Source organism: Patiria miniata, unplaced genomic scaffold (genome assembly GCF_015706575.1).
Source record: "Patiria miniata isolate m_02_andy unplaced genomic scaffold, ASM1570657v1 HiC_scaffold_12, whole genome shotgun sequence".
Classification (NCBI taxonomy): Eukaryota; Metazoa; Echinodermata; class Asteroidea; order Valvatida; family Asterinidae; genus Patiria; species Patiria miniata.
In genome coordinates, this window is record NW_024037050.1 from 3,744,552 (window position 1) to 3,770,091 (window position 25,540).

Sequence of the window (25,540 nt, forward strand, 5' to 3'; positions counted from 1 at the left end):
TCCAGCGCGTTGTGAAAAAACAGCTGCTGTGGTTTGGGATTGGAATAATTTTCGCTTGAGCACTAAGCTGAGGTCTTGTCATGATGACTGATAGCCAGGCAAATGTTCCAATCCCAACCGCAGCCCTTTTCATAACATCAAAGATGTAACACAGCTTACATAAGTTAACATAAACAGCACTGAAATTGATGAAGGCAAGAAACTTGGTCAGTGATCAACTGACTATTGTGTAGCGATGCGTGACTGAAATTCAATTAAACTCATAGGGGTTTAGGCCAAGGATAAGGAGCATCTGCACAATGAAACATTTTCAAAATTGATTTCATTTTTTTGTACTTATTTCAAAAATAGTCGGATGGACAATTTTTTTTGGGGGGGGGGGGGGGGGGGACCATAGCATGTAGATAAAATCCAACCCTGATCGTTGAGAGCCTCTACCAAGGAAGAAACTCCAAAATCTACATCCCATCCGTGTACAACCCAATGCAAGTGTGGATGGAATGCCTTGACTACCTACAATCCTGGCCAAATCTCGCTGGGCCCCCAAGCCCCTGGCCCCCGCTCAACGTTGTCTCTCATGACACGGTGTATGCTCCATCAGTTGGAGAGAACAACATTGACCAGGGAAGCAGGGGAGTGGGTGACCAAGAAGGCTAAGGTTATTTCCAAGTGTCCCAACCATTTTGGCCCGGATTGTAGGCTTTATTTTGTAGTTGGATCATGCGCTAGCTTGCCCTGTTTATCCACCCCTAACCGGCAGGTATTTTAGACTCCCATCTCCCCAACCCCTAACAGCACAGACTGTGAAGCAGACATGGTCGACTGTTAACATTCTGTGCAGTCAGGGTGAGACAGAACCATTCTTACATGAACCAAAGAACGGCTATCTCAAAATGGACGCATTACAATGTAATAAAACTCCCTGCAAGTTCACCCAACTCCGACTGTAACAGTCTGCCAAGGAAACACAAGTAAACAGACAAAAAATCCCAACTTTAGAGGAACGTGTGCCCAGTCTAAAACAACGGCAAATGATTTCACCTGAATACCGAAAAAACTATGGTACTGTTAAAACTCTAATTCTCTAGCCTAGCTATTCAGGTTATTGGGATTATTTTTTTTTTACTTTAGTTACAAACTTAGTTTCTGATTTACAAAATTGTTTTTGTCCATCACTTAAATGTTTCAAGTTAAATCTACACAATTATGGTAAATACTTTATCTCAAACTGATCGACCTGTGGTTAGTCTTGGGTTTTTCTTTTCCTTATAAATACAAGCAAAGAGCATGTACAAGTACATGTAAGTTCCAATAACTTCTAGTCGATCATTATGATCATGAACACATGTGGAAAGTCAAGTTTCTGTGTTTTCAAATAAAGCTAGATATAAAAATGTATTCAACAAATTGCCGCTGCCATGCATAAAGTTCCTTTGGCTGTATGACGTCATCGATTCAAAGTAAATTTTGTTTAATACAATCCCCTTGCCTACATGTTTGTGTTAGCATCCTTTAAATACACTCAGCAAGTAACGAATACAAAAACAGTACCACACAATGAACTGAAGATAAGGGTGCTTCTGAACATTTCCTCATGATCATCATTATCAATACTTTCGTTAATTTGTGTTAATAATTCACTATCGTCAGAAGGTTAAACAAATATATTGTACATGAGGTGAGAAAATGGCAGAAATATTATTTCTGTCAATTGCTTGCATTGGGCAGACAAATAAATACAAGCCATAAAAAAATGGTGAGAAAACAAATTAAACGAACCACCAAATTATTAAAACAGAAAACTCTGCCATTTGATGCAAATAAAAAAAAAAGATGTACATCACAGCATGAACAACTTGTTGAAATATTATTTCCAGATGAAATGGGGTTTTTGTAAAACTTCTCTCATCACAATTATCAAATAATTCAAATCTTCAACTGTATATCTTAAGTCACACATTGGCGGGACATTTGAACCCGGTTTAAACTTTGAGAACATTTGGAAACATAAAAAAAAAACCAATAAAAAGAAAACAGACAACCAGCTTCTTTAGAGGCATTCAGCACACAGAGTTAAATCTGTGCAAACAGACGACCAATACACACCATTGCTGACAAGTGAAAACTCAGATCAGGAGTGCACAAGTGGGCAACAGATGTACTTAATGAACATTTGATGGAAGTTAAGACACAAAGTCTTAAGCAGTGAAATATTTTCGAAAGTACAAAGTTCAGCATCCAGGAACAAAACAAAGCCAGGCAGCAATTTAAAATTGTGCAGTTTTACACGCTTGGTTTGCCGTCGATTTCTTTGTGACATGAGACTAGTCTCACAGAAAAGAAATGCAGTGTACCAATTTCACTTGCCGACTCATCGGGTGTTCTTAGAAGTACAAGGTGCACATCCGAGTAACTGTGCTTGTTAGGTCTCCTTGAAAGGAAATCACACATTTTCTACAACTACCATACAGAAAAGGTCAGATATTGTGTGTTTTTCCTTAACCACAGAGTTTCGTGAGCCTCAGACATGCTAGAGGAAAGGAAAAGAACGCCCACAATATCTTTATGGTATTATCAATAACCCAGGCATGACAGACCTGACGTTTGTTGCGGCGAGTGCGCCGACAGACTTAAGGAACAACAGCCGCCGCAGGACTGGCGTTTTGGATGGGCTGAATGGGTTGGGCTGCTGGTGCGGATATTACCGGCGATCCAGCAGGAATTGCTGTCATGGTTCGTGAAGATGTGTTGGTGGCTGTAAACAGTAAAGATGGTTTGAAATGTTGAGTTAAAAAGAAACAAAAAGAAAACACCGTTAACCATGTTTATGTGCTATAAAATAAAGCTTAGTCTTGGGGCAAGATGCTAGTGATCAACAGCAGATCGTGCAAAGTGCGCCCTCTAAGGACACAATAAACAGACCACACGCCTGCCCGCACTAACGTCTTGGGTATGTCATAGTAGTGGTTTAACTTTTTCTCCATTTTCTTCCTAGGCTTTCCTAGGGAACCAATCAGTGATCGCAAAATGGTTTATAGTCAGATGCGCGAGCGGCGGTTGTAAATATACGCGCCACGTGCAGAAATTCAACTGTGAAGTGTGGTGATCAAGCATCGCTAAATAAATATACAACTTAATTATACCTGCGTGCGACTATTGGTTTCAAATAGGAAGCTGCCGTTTTGTTCGACGTAATTAATATTTACATCAACTAAGTTACATAAAGCGGCCACGCCCCCATTCCTGCGAAAGTTCCACGACCTTAGTGAGAGAAGTAGTGCGTGGGCGTTCTACATAAATAGTTGAAATCACTGTTGATCACTAAATAAAGGTGGACAGACATTGCACATTCAGTGGGCATACTCGGCAAGGACCCAAAGCCGTAGTCAATTGTAATAAACTGGAACTACATGCGTCAGTAGCCTGCATTTGTATTACTTTGCTATATGGCTAGCAGTAACACACATATCTATGGCAAGTTGATTCAGCCACTTCCATCTAGGCCCATGTGCTTTTGCTGGTCATTCACTCATTTGGCTGCAGCCATTTGGGGCAGAGACAAAAACCACTGATTCAGTAACCCCATGTTGGCCAACATAGCCATCGTGATAGCCATCGTGATAGCCATCGTGCTAGCCATTATGACAATTCAACACTCAAGTTGCAGTTCTGTGGATAGAAGTTCCCATTTAAACCTTTAGACCTTTATCATGCTGCCACCATTTTAGTCATGTTCCCTGTATCCAATAACAGTACTGAATGATGTTTTCTGTGCCAAAAAGGAACCAGACTATGTATTTTTCCTTCCAGCCTCGCTTTGGTTAAGCTGACTTAAATGGGAAAAAAATCAAGATGGCCACAACATGACATACAGGGAAATGGCCCCTTGAAACTGGCCTGAAGACAAAGTGCTCCACGTCTGAGTGGTCTGAAATGTCTGCATTCATTTGCTGCCAGGGTATCCTTTGCATCTTAAAGCTCTAGTCCATCATTTGCAGCTATCCGAAAAGTAACTGGCGTAATTATTGTTGAAAAACAAACTTGGTTGAAAGACAGTAAGGGACTAAACTCCCTGAGAAATTATTCTTTCTGGCAAGCTGTCATTTTGAAGTAATCAACGAAAGAAGGCCTTTCCAACGGTGGTTCTTAAGACGCACCGTAGGAAATTTAAATTAGTAGTTCGTTTTGTTATTCGGCGAAGCGCGCACAAACATTGGCACGACGCACACGCGCGCGCAGTTGCTATAATTCGTCGGATCAGTGCGCGACATCGCGTAGCTGCAATCGGCTCAGTGAGAACGTGTCTCGGACGCTGAATTCAGGCCCAATTCAAAACATGATTCAGCAACTTTTGATTTGAAATTGAGATCCTAGAATGCTGTTTTTCTCGGAATATACAGCTGAAGCTGGGCTGAAACTTCATCAGGTTAGTTGTTCAGTACCCTTCTTTAGATTTTGAGCACTTTTGTTGCTTCAAACGAATAAAATGCAGAAACTACGAATCATGGACTATATCTTTAAGGTGGACTCACCGTATGTACTAGTTGGAGCAGCAGTAGAGATGATGGACGTGGACACTGGTACATTCATCATAGCTGGTAGGGATCTGTTCTGTTCCTTCACTACAGGATCTGAAAAAAATTGACAAATGCATTTAGTAAATACATGCAAGTACACATGCACTCCTGGGGCCAATTTCATGAAATGCTAAGACGCATCTTAGGAAATGTAAACTCGTCTTAACTCGTGACTCGTCCTAGAATAGATTTCATCAAACTTAAGAGGCATCCAACACATCCTAACTTCCTTAGCAACGCAACTTTAGGTCGGTCTGAGGGTCATCTTATCTCATTCGTCTGGAAATAATTGCCGTTAACGACTAGTGTCGCCTAGAGTTATAGTTTCGCGGAAGAAAACCGCTCTAGAAACAGATTTTTGAAAGCATTCTGATACGTTGGTAGTTTTAATAAAAAAAATAGCTTATTTACAAAATTTAATCATATGCCAACACCTTGACTTCTTAAAATAGGGTGATGAAGTGGGGAGCAAGAATGACTCAATCGTATCTTCTGTAGAACTACCTTGCGCGTGAAATTTATTCGTTAGAATAATTTTTTTTCTGGTGAAAGTTTGCGTTCTATGCACGCCCGCGGGATGTTGGTTTCACATGTTTCTTTTCAATGACTATTTCATCAAGCGGTAAAACAAGCATACAACAGTCATCAAATTGGTAGTTTTTATGCGTCTTGCTTAAGATGGGTTTACTGAAATCGGTCTTAGGATGCATCTTAGCTAGGATCGATCTTAGAGCAGGGACTCATCTAAGTCCTACGACGAGTCGCAAGATAATACATGCCCCTGGTTAGATTGTCCACTACATGGGCACATGGGTGGTTGTTATGTTCACCCCTGGCAGTGTGAGTTGCGATAACCTAGTATTGCGCCCTCTCGTGGTCCTCGTAGTTTTTTGCTCAAGTTACACAATTGTGCAGTCACGCCAAGTTTCAGTCCATTTTAGTGCCCATTTTCCCATCCTTTTGAGACCACTCTATACCGATAGCCTTACACCAGAAGACCACTGGTGAGTTAAGATTCCATTTATACTTGTGTTAGTGATTATTGATCGTCATTTGATGAGTAATTTGTATTGTAATTTTCAGTCACATTTTGCCACCATGATTTTCTGTATCGCATCGATAATTTTCTTGTGCCTTGCGAACTTTCCCTGATTTTGTGCCTTAGAATTTCCCTCAATATCGAGGCCGGTTTCTCAGATGAACTGACTGTAATGTTCAGTATTGTTTTCTGGTCAAGAAACAGTGGATATTTGGTCATTTTATGTTTTCATATCGACGATTTTGGAATGTTATATAAGGTTAGGAACTTAGTTTTTGTGTGCACACGAGGCCTGCCTAAGCACATGCGATCGCCATTTTTTCCATGATGTTATGAATATTCATGAGCTGGATTCCATATTTGGGATTAGCGTATCCTTATTTGGAAATTGCAGTAGTGCTGCAAGGTTTACAGTGTAATTAGGAACTATGCATTTTTCTTTGTTTTAGGTTGATGATTTCAGTATTCCAGACCCATAGGAAGTTTGAGGACACTTCATCTTTTGGAGAGCACAGTTCTGTAGGTTAATTTTCATAGATTGTCTAATGTGAATGTACTATCCCTTGGAGTTTTTGAGATTATTTTATGCTCTTATTTTTGTGATGTTTCTTATACATGTATCAGTTTGACATATTACTTTTTGATCTGTCAATATTTCATTTATATTTTTATGTCTGGTAGTGTTAAATCTCTTGCCAACCTGTGTAAATTTGTGCACATTGTTAATTGTACTTAGTGTATTTTCCTTGTATTTCTTGTTTTTCAGTTTTACCTCATGTGGTCCACCCACGACACAGGAATGAGAATAAAGCAGTCAAAGTTCACAAATCCTGTATTAGTCAGAGGTTAACTTGTCGGAGAGAGGGCGCCCTCGGCGCTCCATGTTCGTCATAGTGGTTCATCTACCCTGTAGAACTTTGTAAGCACCCTTTGAGGGAGTCTAAGCACTGTTGTCATTTGTCAATTTTTTCAAGTTAGGATGAAAAGTCCGTGGCCCATGCTTTAGTAAAATTTGCCTTGAACTGATGTGGTTGTGCACATAAACACATATTATCAAAGAGCACACAACAGTTTTAAGTCCAAGGGCAGATCCTGGATCCGCATCTAAAGTCATTTGACTGACTACCACAAACGCTGAAATTCTGTAACATCAATGCAAAGGGTAAATAGAGAATGCAATCCAATACGCACACATCCTTGATAAAACAAATATTGAGAACAAGAAGTTCAAGCAAAAGAACTGGCCAACTTTATCACACTTAGCTTTTGTCAAGGCATTCAGCGATAATGTCCGCAATCTGGCTGCTAACGTAAACACTAACCACACAACTAGCACTTTGCAGAGTACGGAGCGCAAACAGCGACCTCACGAGGGGAAGAACGAAAGCCTTAGGAGAACGGATCACATTGGCTTACCTTTTATTATTTTGTGGCTGGATTTATATCCAGTTATGCTTGGTCTGCAGACTCCAAACATTTTGGAGAGTGTAGCAACACAATCCAGCTCTCTATCCATTCAAAAACATGAGCGTCCGTGACGAAGTACTTAAAGATATAGTCCATCATTTGTAATTTGTGCATTTTGTTCGTTTGAAGCGACAAAAGTGCACAAAATCTAAAGAAGGGTAAGTTTGAGATCAGCTTCAGCTGTATATTCCGAGAAAAACAGCGTTCTAAGATCTCAATTTCAAATCAAAAGTTGCTGAATCATGTTTTGAATTGGGCCTGAATTCAGCGTCCGAGACACGTTCTCACTGAGCCGATTGCAGCTACGCGATGTTGCGCACTGATCCGACGAATCATAGCAACCGCGTGCGTGTGTGTTGTGCCAATGCAATGCAAACAAAACGAACTACTAATTTAAATTTCCTACAGTGCGTCTTAAGAAGCACCGTTGAAAAGGCCTTCTTTTGTTGATTACAGCTTGACAGCTTACAAAATGACAGCTTGCCAGAAGGAATAATTTCACAGGGAGTTTAGTCCCCTTACTATCTTTCAACCAAGTATGTTTTTCAACAATAATTACGCCAGTTTCTTTTCGGATAGCTGCAAATAATGGACTATAGCTTTAATAAAAATCCCATCTGAATTCGCACATGAGGTCGTCACTGGAAATCCAGCGAAAAAAAATTAACCAATGTGATCCGTTGCTCCAAGGCATTCGTACTTTCTGATTTGCATATTGTAGCCAAGGGCGCGTGAGGTCATTGTTTGCACATCGTACAAGGCAGGCCTGCGAGCGGCTATTGTTGATGTTTGCCGCCAGATACCATGACGGACACTACTGACGAACGCCTTGACCAAGGATACATCACACTTAGCCAACCAAACCTGATTGGCAAGTCCACTCCAGGCAAGCTTGTAATTTTTTTCCCGTAAGCTCTTAGACAACACATGCTTACAAAGTAATGCTCTTGAGGGACGTTACAAAAACATTTAAAGGGAAAATACAACATTTGCAAACATCAAAAAATAAAACTACCAAATCATTTTGAAATACCTTGCTGGACTGTTAGTGAATGACAGTGTAAAGCATCCTGTAAAATCATGGCACCTGGTATAGTGTCATTTTCAAGAAAAGTGGTATTTTTGTATCCATTTCCAATGCTGATCGGCCGATCAGCGTTGGAAAAAAACTGGCTTTTTTTTTCAAATACTGGCCCCAATTGACCATCGCACTTGTTTGCAATCGATTACACAACTATGAACAGGTACAAGTCAGCTAGACAGGTTCCCTGACCTTACAATTCCCCAATATATGTAAACTGCTCTGTTTCTTCTTAAATGGAGTCAGGGAACCAGACTACAGGTAAATGATTGTTTTTCTTGGTTTTTAAAGCATTTTCAAACCCAAAACCTCAAAAAAGTCAGTGTAACTATGTTTGCTATATATTTCCAACCCCCCAATTCCATCCATTTCTGAAAATTACAGCAAAAGCAAATGATGTATATGTATTCCCTTTAAGTGCTAAGGCCTGAAATGACTTACAGAAGTATGGATGGTCCATTGCTTCCCGTGCAGTAAGACGCTCCTGGTGGTCGTATCGTAGCAGCTTATCCAAGAAGTCCAGGGCTTCTTGGCTGACAAGATGCTGGTTCTCGCTGTGCACAAACCGTTCCCATCGCTTCCGTGAATGCCTGCATATGTTAAACAGGGACATCAAAATACACTAACCGGTAGATATTGTTTGCAAGCTTTAGCAGAAATTCGAAATTGAGGTACAGTGGAACGCCGCTATAACGAACACTGCTATATCGAACATTCGGCTATACCGAACATCGTCTTTGGCTCCCGATTTTTGTGTACAAAACACACTGAACATTGTTGTTGAAAAATATAAACAGAAAGTGACAAGTGGCTTTCATTTCCCTTAAAGGATTAGAAGGGGAAAGCCACCTATCACCGTAGGTAGTAAGCTCAAAAATTGTGTAATTACATATTCAATTGTTGGCATGAGTTCAAAGTCGTCTTTCAGTAACTACATGTAGGTGTAGGCCTACATGCAGGGCATGCAGGGTAAAATTCTGAAGATCAAGAGTGCTATTTATTTAAGAGTGAGTACCGGAGCATCGCCACCTTAAAATCGCTATACCGAACAATCGCTATTACGAACAATTTGTGTGGATCCCGCGGTGTTCGTTATAGCGGCGTACCACTGTACACAAATCAGAATGTTGTTTTGATATATTGTGACTATTAACCCTCCTACTATTTAAACCGTCACAGACAGTCAAAATTTCCATCCACTTCCCCTGTTCTTTTTACACAGAATCGTCACCAACAGTCAGGTCATGTTAAGCAAGTACTGTGACTAGTCAAATTAAGTCAACAGACCATGAACAGACAAAGCAGGACGTTGTGGGCACAGCTGGCTGTTATCAACAACCCACAGTCAAAGCATAGCTGTATCAAGTTGAATTAAGAGTAACAGCCAGTCAATCTCTCTTTATGTAGGCAGGGAATTCTTAACTGTTGAAAACGGTCACTTGATTGATTTTGACCGAAAGGACAACTTGGCACAAACTGCATGTTTGCATAGAAGGGTTAAAAAAAAGTGCCATAGAATATCACAGTCCTTGGCAAAACCTGTCTGGTTAAAAAATAAAAATAAAAAAGGTTTGAACTGAAATAGAAATATGCCCCACCTTCCAAGAATATCGTTGAATCTGGGGTCCAGTTCAATTTGGTACTTGTCTAAGTACTCGTAGAGTTCGTCTGTACCCAGCACCTTGGCAATCCGCACAAGCTGGTCATAGTTGTCGTGGCCGTGGAAGAACGGCTCCTTGCGGAATATCATGCTGGCCAACATGCATCCAAGGCTCCACATGTCTAACGAGTAGTCATATAACTGTCGAGACAAACGGGTTGAAAAGTCAAACCAGTGGGTGTCTACAGTAAACCGATCGAATGGCTAGCAAAGGTCAACCCTAACCCTCCGCAATCCTCCATAATCAAACAGACGCTTTTGGAGTCTCCTAACCCTAACTCCCTGGCATGATTTACTAGGAACCATACCCATCCCGGGAAATTCCAACACCATATGGGAAACTGCACACACATATTTTTGACTTTGATTCTGGAGGTGTGCCCAACCCAATGTAAAAGACTGTCAGTATAGGGGTACTGTACCCATCCTGGCAGATTCCAACAAAACATGCTGTTGGGGTTTGATGGGTTGGGGGAGGTTGGGGTTAAAGGATTGAGGCTGCAAGCCTGATAAGTGCCCATTGGATGTGGGGGGGTTCATTGTGTCAAGACCTTAAGCCATACATGTACCTTGTGTTGTTTATGATTGACCATGAATAAAGTTAGGCCTAGATTACATTTACAGATATCATCCACAATGCTTCTGAATATCATAATGGCACTTCCTCAATGTATTAACACTGATTGTTGGAGGAGTTTTATGGATGGAGGCAGTGGTCAAACCTCCACTTATCGAATTCAAGAAATAACAGATGATTCTGGAGGATTGAGGTCGCATCCAATTTTGCAGTGGGAGCACTTTGAAGAATTGAGGGATGCATTCAAGCCAAAAAGGCCCAGGGGTTAGGGTTACAAATCTTGTTTTTCACCGACAAACAGGATAGAGTGCTATGCTTCGCATGTACTTGAAACATACAATCCATTTTCTACCATTTTTTTCCAACTATTCTTTCTACTTCACCAATTTATTCCACCGTTTCGACGACTGACATGTTTCCCTTTTCAGTGAGTGCAATAGTGCTGTTCTGAATACACTGAATATTCCACCAGCAACTGAATATCTGAATGGTATTTTTTTCATTTCAGATATTCCAAACATGTGAGCAGTCTTTAGGAGATGTTGAAAAACATCCACGATATTATCTTAATTGTATAAGTTGCGTGGATTCATTGTTCCCCAAACATGCCCAATGGCACACTTTTGTCAAAAGCCACTTTTGCAGATGATATGAGAGCTTCCACAAGGAATATTAGCTCAAATTTCTGATTTAAAATCTGTCAAATATCGGCCACGCCACCCCCAGTTCTTGACAGCCCTAGACTGCAGAATGCTGATCAACAATTCAAGCGAGTTTTTGGTGATATATTTGCTAATATCTCACCTGGTAATCCACAAGCAATTCGGGACCCTTGAAGTATCTGGATGCCACTCTGACATTGTACTCCTGGCCAGGATGGTAAAACTCAGCTAGACCCCAATCAATTAGGCGAAGCTGTAGACAACAAAAATGTTAAACAAAGTCACTATGAATGCATGCCTTGGCACTTCTCCGTTTCTCAAAAATCAGTTGTAATCAGTATGTTGGAACTGAGACTTCAAACTCCACTTTTTAATCTTTTAACGTGGCTGGACCGAGGATAAGCCCAAACCCGTTCCTTTTTTACTTCTTTTCGTCTTCAATTCCTTGAGTTTTGAATTCAACACTGATAGGGTGTTAATTTCAAACTTTTTTTAATAACCAGCGCTGTTGATGCCTTCACTGAAACCTCACGTAATGTTTAATTAAGTAGAGTTAGAATGTACTCATGTCAAATTTTAATAAGTAAAGATTCTGATTACTCTGACTTTGAACACACAGGAAAATATTTTATCTAAATGTTTGTGTAGGATTCACAAAAGAAATCATTTTATGGAGAACCCGGATCTCTACATCTTGGACGACCCTGACCCTGAAAAGCATATTGATTTGAGTCAAATGATGACTCAAAATATATCATTATTTTTTTCTTCAAATGTTGACACCATTTCCCAGCAACAAAACTATTTTCCCTCCGACATTCAAATGCCTGGCAAAAGCGATGTGGTCTTGAAAGGATAACAATACAGCTAATCACTTGTCAAAATATACAGGGTGGATAAAAAAAAGAGATATTATTGCTAATTGGAACAGAACTAGAGCACAAGTGAATCAAAGGGAGATATAAGGGATTGAATCTCCCCTTTAAAATGACACCCTGATCATGTCATTACATTCACGGTTGACTGAGCAGTGACCAATTGAGTTTATTTAGAGAATTGCGCCACTTTTCAATTGTGGTTTTTATTGTGTCATTTGTCACAGAGTGAAAGGCTATGGTTGCCAATCAAGGCAGGTGGAGGAAAAAAAGAGATTTCACCTTGAAAAAGTGGCGCAATTCTCTAAATAGACCCTTTCATAAAACTGGTCATTGCTCAAGCAACCCTGAATGTAATGACATGATCAGGGTGTTATTTTAAAGGAGATTCAACACTAACAGAGGATATCTCTCTTTGATTCACATGTGCCCTCCTTCTGTTCCAATTAGCAATAATATCTCAGTTTCTTGGGTTTTTATCCATCCAGTATAATAAACTCAGTCAAACACTTCACTTTGCCAAAAATAAGTAGAAATGGAAGTGGCGGAACTTACAAATAATCTTGAGAAACGCCTACCTTTCTGTTTTCATGATCAATCATGACATTGTGGGGCTTGACATCTCTGTGCATAATGCCCATACTGTGACTGTAATCTAGTGCCTGCAAAACCAGGAAATAACTCAGTTAAGTCAATTCCTAAATAGAAATTCCTTGAAGTTTAAATGAAATGAGAATAAAATAAACCCAACCATACAGAATGACTACACAATGTATTCCCATAGTTTGGAATATGCAATATAATGTAAACAGCAGTGAGGATAATTTTCTTCCGTTCAAGTTTTTAAAGGTAATATACAACATTTGCCTTGGCTGTAATTTTCAGAAATGGGTGGATTGGGGGTTAGCATTTCATAGCAAATATTGTCACACTGACCCGTTTAAAGTTTTGTGTTCATAGATGCTGAAAAAAACCCAGGAAAATAATGCTTTTTTGTAGTCTGGTTCCCTAAGACTACTTCAGATGAAACGGAACAATTTATAGACTTCAGGGAACTGTTAGGTCAGAGAACCAGACTAGCTGGCTTGCACCTGTTCACGGATGTGTAACCAATTGCAAACCAAATGTGGACTAACTCAAATTAGGTAAAGTGGGGATTCTTTTCCAACGATTGGCGACGGACCATTGTTGGGAATTGATACAAAAATACCGCTTTTCTTGAAAATGACAGCACACCAAGTGCCATGATTTCACAGGATGCTTGAGACTGTTATTCACTTAGAGTCAAGTAAGGTATTTCCTAATAATTTTGTAGTTTTGTTTTCTGAAGTTTGCAAATGTAGTTTATTACCTTTAAGTGCTATACTGTTTGGGCAAAGGAGATTTAAAGGTTTGTGTTTCAGTCCAAAAGACAAGTTTTTGAACTTAATAATTAATTCAACTGCGTTTAAAACATTAAAAACACATTTTTCTTTCAGGCAATACCACATGTACATGTATTTATATTAATTTACATTGATGCACTGCTTTTTCTTACCTTCAGTAGTTCAAATAGGTAGTATCTGATTTCATAATCTGTTAAAGTTTGGTAAAGTTGCTGAAAACAGAAACAGAAAAAAAACACAGTGTACATATGAATGTTTTGAGATGAATGTTAAAACATAAACACACTCACACTTTATACTCTAATAATGCAATGATGTACTCTTGGTATGATACATGTATCTCCTATTAATGTTTTTCTTTTTGTTTCTTCCTCAACCAGTTAATACCAGAGAACGTGTAAACATGATCTGGCAATGTATATTTGCATGGGCAGGAAATGGATTAAAATCATCATGCTTTCCCGAGTATTCGGACATGTCGGAGTTGGACGTGTATACACGTCAGTTGTTCCCCGTGGTTTTGAACACACCATGTTTTGAACTTGAACTTGGCTGCTGTACACGGCCTGTCGTTGTAGCAAATATCGCTCCGTGGCGGGGCTTTGGAGTGTTGCAAAACATGAAGTTACGATGAGAAGTATCGCACAAATATTGTACAAATGACTCTCAGGAGTTCGTATTTGTGGTGTTTGATATAATTTTAAAATTTGGCCAATATATCGTGCTTTTTGGTCAAAAATTGTGTTTTTTCAGACAAAAATAATCCTGACGGCAAGTGGTTAGGTAACAGTAATCCATCGAAACAGTGGTGATTTGCAAACATACACTTACGACTGGAAAACAGTTTTAAGATGTATTTTTGAGCATGGATTGAAAAGTCAAGCCTATCAACTTGTGTTGTTTATGTTTTTAAACAGTAGTCTTATTCCAGGTGATATGAAGTGTGAGTTTTTTCTCAAATAACTCAGTTTTTACAGTGTGGACTACTATATTCAAATGTCCACATAGTCCAAATTTTGTATACATGTAGTGACAAAGTTGTTCCGATCTCATTATTCACATCAAATAAGTCTTGGTATTTTCTTTACAATGATAATACTGTGAGGTCAACACTGAAACTGAAATGAACCTAATCAGTCATACCAGACTAAAGCTTTGGAGTTGATTCATAATCTTACCTTGAAGTCTGTGTTGTTGACATACTCAAATATAAGTGCTGGTGTGCGTGACTGAGGGAGAAAAAAAAAATCACAATGGAAAGTCAGTACGTACATGTATGTAGTATATGTGAAATATTTAATAGTTTACAAAGAACGCATTAAATTTGAGATCTGCTTTGATTATTAAAAATGATTTTCTAATATGCACACGTTCGCTTTGAATCGTGAGTCACGTCTGGAGTTTTCACTTAATACATGTACATGTAAGATTCATTTTTGCTAAGAATATTCCCAAATCTGAGAAAAATTATTCAGTGTGTGGGTAGCCAATAAGGCCAAACAAAAAAATACTCCTGCTTCCGATTACATGGCATTCTAAAACAGGGAAGGTAGGTAGGGAATTAATTTTTTTTTTGGCCATTTTTGTGTGTACAATCATATGGAGGCAACTGCGTGTAGTCAAGGGTAAAACTTAGAAATTGATGGTGTTGGGTGTTTTTTTTTCTCCATTTTTCTCATAAGAAAAATTAGGGTAGGGGTTGTCAGAATAGGGTAGCTAGGGAAACGGGAAGCAGAACTATTTCTTTTTCTGGCCTAAGGGGCCATCCATAAGGTACGACCGCACGAAATACCAACTTTTTAGAACCCCCCCCCCCCTTTCCTCTGTACGCATTGCATACACAGTGGTTCCACCCCCACCCCCCTCTCCCCTGTACGCATTTAAGCATTCCATATTTCTTTAGTACGTTTCCGGTGTACATATACTGTACATTACAAAGCATTACATGAATACACTACGCTTTCAGGCTAATTGAAGCAGTCTGTATTTAGAAATGTCGCAGTCTTTGAAGTTTAATGACCCCTATTGGCGGTGGCACTGGAAAGATAAATCTTAATGGTTGGGGTGAAGGATATAGTGTTATAACAATTTTTGATGCATAAAAGCTGGTCCTGTTACGTGTAGGTATTAATTTAAATATGATAAAGTACATTGATTTCATGACAATAAACGGGTAGAGTAAAAAAAACGAAACCCAAATGTTGGGACCATTGTTTTAGTGAAGTTCTGCATGTAGCACTTTCAAAATCTAGGATATGAAAGCCCAATTAATAAGCTTTCTTTTAGTACAAGAATCATTCAAATCGCTCATGTACTTTTCAAGTTACAGAATTTTAAACACAACCACCGTTTTAAAGTTCTGTCCACGGATCACAAATACATGTAAGGTGTGCGTTCTTTCAGCAAAACGAAACAATTCACACACATCCTTACGTGATTTGTTTTTGTTTGGTGAAAGAACACTGAACTTTTTCGTGATCCGTGGACAGAACCTTAAAACAGCGGTTGGTGTTTAACACTTTGCAACTTGGAAAGTACATGAGTAATTTGAATGTTTCTTGTACTAAAAGAAAGCTTATGAATTGGGCTTTCATATCCTAGATTTGTAAAGTGCTTCATGCAGGACTTCACTAAAACAATGGTCTTGACATTTGGGTTTCGTTTTGTTAATACTCACCCTGTATTAAAAGCAAATTATCGCTCCGAGTACGAACACATTGGAATGGACTCCCCCCCCTCCTGTATGCATGGTGTATGCAATGTTAACAACCCTCCCCCACCCCCCACCCCCTTGTACGTACGTACTTCATGGATGGCCCCTAACACATTCTTAGCACTTTAACTTCCAAGGGGATCAAGCGCCATGTAATGCAAAAGTTGCTGACCTCAACCTCCCTCAACCCCACAAAACCCTCCAGATTCCCAATACTTAAGGGTGGATTTTGATGGATCTGGGAAGGATCTGAAACAGCAGCCCAAATGCAATGTTTTCCAACTCTAGCGACATGATTTGCAATGTTGATCTGAAGGTTTTAATCCTCTCAAGTATGTTGCAAACACTGTATGCTCTCATGGCAATGTGGAAGATTTACGCTGTACTCACCACAGGATCTTTGACAATTGCCTGTAGGTTGATAATATTAGGTCCTCCTCGGAGGTTCTCCAGGATTTTGATCTCTCTCTTGATCTTTTTCTTCTTAACGGGCTAGAGTGAAACAAAACCGGTTTGGCATGTTAAATATAACTGCATGTGCAATGTGCGATCCATTAACCCCAACTCCCTATGCCTTTTTGCTAGGATGTAGCATCAATCCTGCAAAATCCTCCAATTGGCCTCATGAAAACATAGCATATAGCCACAATCCTGCAAATTCCTCCGCCATTTCTTGAATATGGTCCATGGAGGGGTGACCACTGCCTGAATCCTGCAAAATCCTGCGGCTATGACTGTCAATAGGCCGAGGCCGAGGCCGAGGCAGTGACATCCTGGAGCAGTACGGAGGTTGTCAAGTATAATCAAGGACTACATTTATGCACGGATGAGCATAAACAACACAAGGTCCGGCCCAAGACCTTGACACAGTGTGTACTCCGAAATCAGCAACGCACTTTTGCCATGTAACCTCAATCCTGCAAATTCCTCCAATTTGCAAAAAGGATTTTGGAGGATTCAGGGCGGTTAGGGTTAACCTAGCATGATTTGCTAGGAACCATGCCCATCCTGGCAAATTCCAACACCATATGGGAAACTGTACACACATATTTCTGACTTTTGTTTCTGGAGGTGTGCCAACCCAATGTAAAAGACTGTCAGTTTAGGGGTACTGTACCCATCCTGACAGATTCCAACAAAACATGCTGTTGGGGTTTGATGGGTTGAGTTCTGTTAGGGTTAAACAAGGATAGAAGTCTATCCATGATAGCTTTGTGTCTACTTAATACTGCAACGCACTGAAAACTGCATCTCAACCCATAGTCAAATAACTTACAGAAATTTGAGATGCGAAATAATCTATCTTGACACAATGACTAGTACATGCCAATTGCCAAATAAAGATTTCAGATTTTAAGTACATGTGTATGTGTGTTTCAATCATTTAAAGAGACTGGGGACGATAAAATTATCTTGTGACCCAACCCACTGAAAACACCCCTTTCTGACTGTGAGGTCTTCAGTAAAATAACACATAACGTAGCTTACCTGTCCCCATGTCCATAGCTATGAGCATTACTCAGAATGGTTAGGTCTGCAGGGGTGATCTGTACTGTAGCATTTTTCCTATTGCTACTTCTTTCAATCTTTAATTAACCCCAACCCCTTGAGTGATTTACTAGGAACCTTCCTCACTCTTGCAAAATTCAACACCATGTGGTAACTCAACACCAAAACTGTTGGACCCTGATTATGGTGATATACCTGACCCCCATATACAATGTAAAGCATAATCAGTAAACTAGTGCAGTCCTCACTCGAACAGATTCCCCCCCCAAAAAACATTGTTGGATTTTGAAGGGTTGAGGTGGTAAGGGTTAAACAATATCCTAATCTAAATTAATCCAATCTTCAAAATACTTGTTTCAATTGTGTCATCCATCCAGCTCAAATCAACAAAACCCAATAGACATTGACCCTGTGGAAATTGTTAGACTTGATTTTGAATGGACTCAAGACCAATGTTTTCCTAAACCCTAACCCCCTTGAGTGATTTATTGGGAACCTTCCTCACTTCTGCAAATTCCAACACCATATGGTAAACACTACACCCGAACTGTTGGACTCTGATTATGGTGGTATGCCTAACCCCATGTACAGCATAATCACTTTAAAAGTGCAGTACTCGCTCCAACAGATTTCAACAGAACCCAGAGTTGGAATTTGACTGGATGGGGATTGTTAGGATTAAAATATAAAGGAATGGCTACTGCAGTATCACTTCTCCGCATACATTAACCCTAACTCCCTAGGCCTTTTTGCTAGGATGTAGCCTCAATCCTGCAAAATCCTCCAATTGGCCTCATGGAAAAATAGCATATAGCCTCAATCCTGCAAATTCCTCCGTTATTTCTTGAATATGGTCCATGGAGGGATGACCACTGCCTGGATCCTGCAAAATCCTCCGGCTATGTCTGTCAATAGGCTGAGGCAGAGGCAGTGACATCCTGGAGCAGTGCGGAGGATGTCAAGTATAATCAAGGACTAATTTTATGCACGGCTGAGCATAAACAACACAAGGTCCGGCCCAAGACCTTGACACAGTGCGTACTCCGAAATCAGCAACGCACTTTTGCCATGTAACCTCAATCCTGCAAATTCCTCCAATTTGCAAAAAGGATTTTGGAGGATTCAGGGCGGTTAGGGTTAAAGAGGTTGTGGAATGCTCGAAGACATTTCCGTCATTTTTTTGGGTATATGTAGCCTAAGGTGTGATGAAATAAAAACGACTATTGTTTCTGTCATGAAATGAGTACAAAGGGTACTTTTGAGAGCTATTTTTCAGGTCCTGTTTCGACCCGAACGTGCAATTTGTGTAAAAGTCGTCGTTGCGGGCAGCAAACAAAACACAGTAAATCGTGCCGTAATTAACAGGACTCGTGTATGCTACTCTGCATCGGGAGTCCTGTTTATTACGTCACGATTTACTGTTTTTTTGTTTGCTGCCCGCAACGACGACTTTTACACAAAGTGCATGTTCGGGTCGAAACAGGCATGACAGGACTTGAAAAACAGCTCTCAAAAATACCTTTTGTACTCATTTTATGACAGAAACAATTGTCGTTTTTATTTCATCACACCTTAGGCTACATATACCCAAAAAATGACGGAAATGTCTTCGAGCATTCCACAACCTCTTTAAATAGGGTATGTGGCACAACTTCAGAGCTACAAGTAGGAAGTCTGCCTCTCAACAGGCATTGAACAATGAAATTAACCACATAAATTCTTTCAACTGTGATTATACCAATTCATTACCATTCATAATTAAATTCATTCCACGTTTTCTCGTGCATGTAGCAAATCTTTGATTTTGAGAAAAGTCTTTGAGAAAATCTGTACAAAAAATAACTTTACACTATAAATACCTTCCTTCACAGTTCTCCTAAACTTTGTTATTTCAAGTATGATTTATTTCCCGAGTTTTATGACTTTAACATGGATTAAAATTCCAGACATTCTATTTTACTGAAACAGCATGCCACACACCATGTTGGGTCTATGTATTTTAGCAATTATTTTCTCAACCTTCAGAAATAGAGCTCGGATGAAAATTAAAAGTCAGCATTAACGTATGTAGCTGATGATGATAGAACGCTCAGCACGTTTCATAAGGGTTGGATGTTTCATCATTGTCTTGTATAACCCATCTTCAAAATCTCGTAGACAATCTGATAACACAATCTGCAAATGATCAACAAAGTCTATTTGACAGAAACTGCCTCTACCAGCAAAAAAAATTCGGATTCCACCATGAGTTACCTTGAGGATCTTGATCACACACTTCTCATTGTTGATGACATTCATCGCCTCAAACACCTCACTGTACTTGCCACGACCAAGCTTACGGACTATCTGGTAGTCGTCTTGCTGCCTGCAAAAACAAACAAAACGTAGACAATGAAATGAACCGAGCAGAAGGCCGTTCCACACTACGGCCTGGCCTACCTGTGTTAAAATCCACAGGGGTTCACACCTACGCCAGTCTGAACACGGCTCCGCTGACGTTTTCAGATTTTCTACCCAGGTAAAGTGTACCCATGGAGCCTCTATGACCCTAGTCCCTATCAGGGTTGAATTTTACCCATGTAAAGCTCTGGACCATTGTACACTTAACAGCTACATTGTACTACAGTACATGTACATGTACCGTACGTCTGTAAAAGTGGTTCCCGAAATCTCTGTATTGGACCCGCATGACCCAAGTCTAATTTACAAAGATTATGGATGGTGGAAGGCCCTTAACCCTAAAGTTATTTCCTAGGAACTTTCCTCGCTCTTGCAAAATCCAACACCATATGGTAACTCAACACCTTAACTGTAGGACTCTGATTATGATGGTATCCTGGAACCCATGTAAAGCATAATCAGATTACTAGTGCTCACTCCAACAGAATCAAACAAAACATGCAGTTGGATTTTGAAGGGTTGGGATAGTGGAAATACAGGTAGAGGAATCATTTTGAAGAAACGTTATTTTTAGGGGTGCGCATTTACGGTTTGTACGGAAACCGGGAACCCGATTGAAAAACATACCCCACTACCAGGCTACCCGTTAAAGAGACCAAACCCCCAATTTATATTTTCGGATGTTGCTGTTCAGCTTGTTCATAAAGGTCTGCACGATAATCAACACTACAGCATCGGTGCATCAATACAGTGCAAGTGTGCACAGGAGCATAGCTTTACAGTGTAACCTGCAACTTTCGTGAGCATCATTAACGTTTTGTTTTGTCATGTAGCCTGGTTTTCGTTTTGAAAATTCCCCACAACTGACATTCAAAGTCTTTCTTTCTCATTGTCTAAGAAGTTACTAAGTAATTTGTAACGTTGGTAATACCGGTACCCGATCCCATCTGGAACCGGTTCCTGGTCAACGGTCGGGTACTCGGTACCTAGTTCCAATGCAAAGCCTACAATTAATGTGTCTGTGTGTGTAGGGATGGGGGGGGGGGGAGAGAGAAGGTTGTCAATCATGAGATCAAGCTCCTTTAAAATTTCAGTCCGGCACGTCCAGAGCAATGGCAAAATGGCAAATCATAAGGCCCGTAACTCTGCTGAAAATTGACACATGCTGAGATGCAATGTTCAGTCTAATACAAAGAATGCAAACTTCATGTATGTTATTCAAGTCATTCAAATATGATAAATAAAGCTAGGCCTGATCTTTGCAACGCTAAGGATTTACAGAATGAAAACATGTTGATAAGATGTACATGTACATGTACATGCATTCCTGAATAATTAAGCACTTATATTTATGCACCAAGACATCTTGCTTTGCTAAAAGGTAGCAATAGGAAACCATGACGGTCCGTGTGGGTCTTTCACAATACCAAAATCTCTGTGTTGGACCTGGGTCTAATATTGACATTTCGGGAACCCCTGTTTAGTGTCACACAAGCAAGAATCTAACACAGCTGCATGTACATGTAGATTAAATTGTTCAGGTCAAATTATACATGCTACCCATGACTGTGTTTATGTTTAAAACGACACATGAATTAACTTCCTAGTTAGTAGAAGTGTAGCTAAACGTACTACAGTTCAGGGCAAAACACAGAACTAACTTTGGACATGTTTGCAAAGTATTGCATGTAACTTTGTGCAAGCACTTTTTAACTGAGTACATTTATTGAACTCGCATCTTTCTAACTGATTGCCTGATTATAAACTTTACACATACAGTTTTTATCAAGCACACTAAGAGTGCAAGGTTCATCACAAATGTCACTAACTTTTTACTGCACAAGTATTTCAGATTATTTTGTGAAAATACATCTAGTGGACTATGTATGTTTGCCTATTGGAATTTCAGATATTTCAGAAATATAGTCAAGCAAATTGACCGATCTGCATAAAAATGTTTATAAAATGTAACACAAAATCAACATAGGCAATGTGTGCATCAAACAGTTGGGAGGAAATTAAGTATAAGAAATACACTTTGCATACGGTACATAAATAAGGTACATTGTACTTGCCTGAAACTGAAATAATGGGGAAAAATATTACATTTTACATACACATGTGGACATTACATGTAGATGTGATGATTACAATTGTGACTGTGATAAACCCTTTGCAACATGTGGGAAGGGCTATGAAAGTACATGTAAAATACTTCCACTTCAGCATACGTACATGTAGCATGGGCCTTGATACAAATTTTCAATCTTGACAATCAAATAAATAAAAAACCTAATAAAAACCTCTCAATTTTCGAGATGAGGTAAAAAAAGATTTCAAGTAGTAGTTTCAACTGGTTATGATGTAGTGTAACCCTAACTCCCTAGGCCTTTTTGCTAGAATGCAACCTCAATCCTGCAAAATCCTCCAACTGCCTCCATGTAAAAATTGCACACAGCCTCAATCCTCCAAAAATTATCCGTTATTTCTTGAATGTGGTCAAAACTGCCTCAATCCTGCAAAATCCTCCAGCAATCACTGTCAACATGTTGTGGCAGAGCCAGTGACATCCTGGAGCAGTGCGGAGGATTTCAAGTAAAACATACCGGTAGGCCTATATTTATGCATGGCTGAGCATAAACAACACAAGGTCCGGCCTAAGACTTTGACAGCGCATATCCTCCAAAATCAGCCGCACAGTTGTGCCATATAGTCTCAATCCTGCAAAATCCTCCATTTTGCAAAGAGGATTTGGGAAGGTTAGGGTTAATCATTCTTGGAATAGAAAGGCACTTTCCCTTCAAACTTTGCATCCGGTTCCCAGTTTTCTTAACTCTAACCTTCCTATTCCTAATTCCTCCAAAATTCTTGATGGAGGATTTCAAGGATTGAGGCAACAGTAAAATGTGTACAGGTGTCAGTGGATTTTGGAAAATGCGTTGTGGCAAGGTCCAAGCTGTACCTCGTGCAGTTTATGCTAAGCCATGCATACACATTTAGGCAGAGATAATCATTGAAATCATCCACACTGCTTCTGGGTACATGTATCATGGGCACTGCCTCAAAGCATTAACCCTAAACCGTCCGAATGATGTTTGAGAAACATAAGGATTTTGGAGGATTGAGGATGAAAAGTGTTGAAGCACATGATGATTTTGGAAGATTGAGGATGAATACATACAGTGTTGAAGCGCATGAGGACTTTGGAGGATTGAGGATGAATGGTGTTTGAAGACGAGGATTTGGAGGATTGAGGATGAATGCATTTTGCAAGGCAGGACTGTCTGATAATATTGAAGGACTGAGGCGCTGGGTATCCTTCATTTGAAAAATAGGTGCAAAATTTTGGAGGATTTTGGAGGGTTGAGGATTGTTGAGAGCTAGGGATTTGGGTTAACAGTGATTGTGGGAGGATTTTGCAGGATTGAGGTCACCCCACCAATGGACTTGCAAGGAACAACGGATGATTTTGCAGGATTTAGGCTGTACTCCATTTTACATCGAGGCAGTAGAGAGAGGATTTCGAAGGATTGAGGTTGCATCCTAGTGGGTAAAGGTTAATTGAGTTACTTGTATTTGTAACCATAAGCAGCATGAGCAGGATCCCAACTAGCTTGACCTAGCTTAAGCACATTTATACCAATGGAAAGAATGTAATACTTTCCTTCGTCACTTCTTTGGTTGCGTAGAAAGGAAAGATTCCCATATCTGGCCATCACTTGTCACCCTGTGCACAAACCCTATGAGACTGGTCTGAAAATTTCTAAGTGTTTAGTTAGCAAAAACTACAAAATTTTCCCTGCTAAATTTGACTTTTTAGGGCATATTATCACTTTCTGATGGGTGATAGGTCATTAACCCTAACCGCCCTGAATCCTCCAAAATCCTTTTTGCAAATTGGAGGAATTTGCAGGATTGAGGTTACATGGCAAAAGTGCGTTACTGATTTCGGAGTATGCACTGTGTCAAGGTCTTGGGCCGGACCTTGTGTTGTTTATGCTCAGCCGTGCATAAATTTAGTCCTTGATTATACTTGAAATCCTCCGCACTGCTCCAAGATGTCACTGACTCTGCCTAAACCTATTGACAGTCATAGCCGGAGGATTTTGCAGGATTCAGGCAGTGGTCACCCCTCCATGGACCATATTCACGAAATAACGGAGGAATTTGCAGGATTGAGGCTATATGCTATTTTTCCATGAGGCCAATTGGAGGATTTTGCAGGATTGAGGCTACATCCTAGCAAAAAGGCCTAGGGAGTTAGGGTTAAAGGGGAAAATAAGTGATATGGGAATCTTTCCGTAAAGGTTTCTCAGTCCCAGATGTTTTCAACAGCCCAACATTTTTGCAATTATTAAATTCTTTGAGATAATATATCATGAAAGAGGCAAAGTCAGGCCGATCAGGATGCAACATTCTTTCCGTGAGTTTTTATATGGAAAGAAATATTGCATCCCGACGCATCTTTTCTTCATACATACAACATTATCTCAATGAAGGTCAAATATTGCAGAAATGTTGAAAACAGTTACGACCGAGAAAACATTTCCGATTTTCTTAGAAAAATACTTTTAAAATGCACTCGACTGGCCATAGACGTGATAGACTTTGTACACAACCAAAGAAGTGGCGTCGGGATACTACTAGTTTACTACATTTTTTTCCTTTTAATATTTCTACAGCGATTGAAGCACTTCACCTGCTCAAAAAAATGTGCATTGCCATTGCATTGTTGTGCACATTAAATTTGAGTTCACATCATGTAAAATTAGATACACTTTAACTTAGTTCATCATTTTAAAAATTCCCATGAGTAAGTCTACTTGTATTCACTTACCCCCATTCGACAACATGGGACTCATAATCCCAATAGTCCCTTGGTCTGTGTGTATTAACATCAGCATACACACGTGCACGGCTCATGGCCATTTTGTCACTGTTCACGTTGCGGTTCGCAATCTTGACGGCTAAATTCGGCCCAAAACTCCGCCGAAGAAGCACTTGGCTCCTCAGCGAAGAGTTGGAAACAGCCCTGAAAAAATTGGGAACAACCCTTAACGCCAACAAAGTGGCGTTTTTGAGGCCCCGAAGACGGCCGAACTCACGACGAACTTCCCACTTTTGTCCACAGTACTGTCAGTCCATAATGAAGGTACCTCGTGCGCACACAATAAATGCAGCAATGACGTCCAGAAAATCCAACGACCAACACCCAGTGAACCGGCTTAGGTCTACCCCTTTTTCACCACTTTTACGTCCACCAAACCTTGCAGAAATCCAAATATGGATACCATTAAGACTACAGAATGGAGAGAAGGGATTCCTAGTGCGCCAATTTCCCTCTACTGTCGCGAGTTGTGGTTACAAATTTACCCCTGTCGCACCGGTTTGAGTTCACAAAATGGCGAAAATTGCTTCACATCACATTATTCACTCATATCTCGCAGAGATAATGCACTCCATGCGCGAGAAAAGGCGAACTCGAGATTTGGACTCGACTGGACGAAAAGAAGGGCGCCCTCTGCGCGTAAATTCTCAAAAACCAAAGATCGAGCGAATGGAGAAATTACTTCAAAATATGACTGGTAAAGAAAC

The 25,540-nt window shown here is 40.0% G+C and overlaps 1 protein-coding gene and 1 long non-coding RNA gene across 3 annotated transcripts; one reads left to right on the forward strand and one right to left on the reverse strand.

Annotated features, from left to right (window-relative positions):
• Positions 1–1,627: 1,627 nt before the first annotated feature.
• Positions 1,628–25,396, reverse strand: LOC119745660 (casein kinase II subunit alpha-like). Its single transcript, XM_038222188.1, has 11 exons — positions 24,783–25,396; positions 19,799–19,910; positions 16,427–16,528; positions 14,502–14,552; positions 13,476–13,535; positions 12,517–12,600; positions 11,206–11,316; positions 9,763–9,965; positions 8,606–8,754; positions 4,533–4,631; positions 1,628–2,755 (listed from the first exon to the last, which is right to left on the reverse strand). The coding sequence occupies exons 1-11, from the start codon at positions 24,872–24,874 to the stop codon at positions 2,631–2,633; spliced, it is 1,188 nt and encodes a 395-aa protein (XP_038078116.1). The 5' UTR covers positions 24,875–25,396; the 3' UTR covers positions 1,628–2,630.
• Positions 5,402–6,511, forward strand: LOC119745668. Of its 2 annotated transcripts, XR_005273643.1 has the most exons (3): positions 5,402–5,581; positions 6,066–6,135; positions 6,383–6,511. It is a non-coding gene; the product is annotated as an uncharacterized LOC119745668 (long non-coding RNA). The 2 variants fall into 2 exon arrangements; XR_005273642.1 differs by lacking the exon at positions 5,402–5,581 and having other exon boundaries at positions 5,618–6,135.
• Positions 25,397–25,540: the final 144 nt, after the last annotated feature.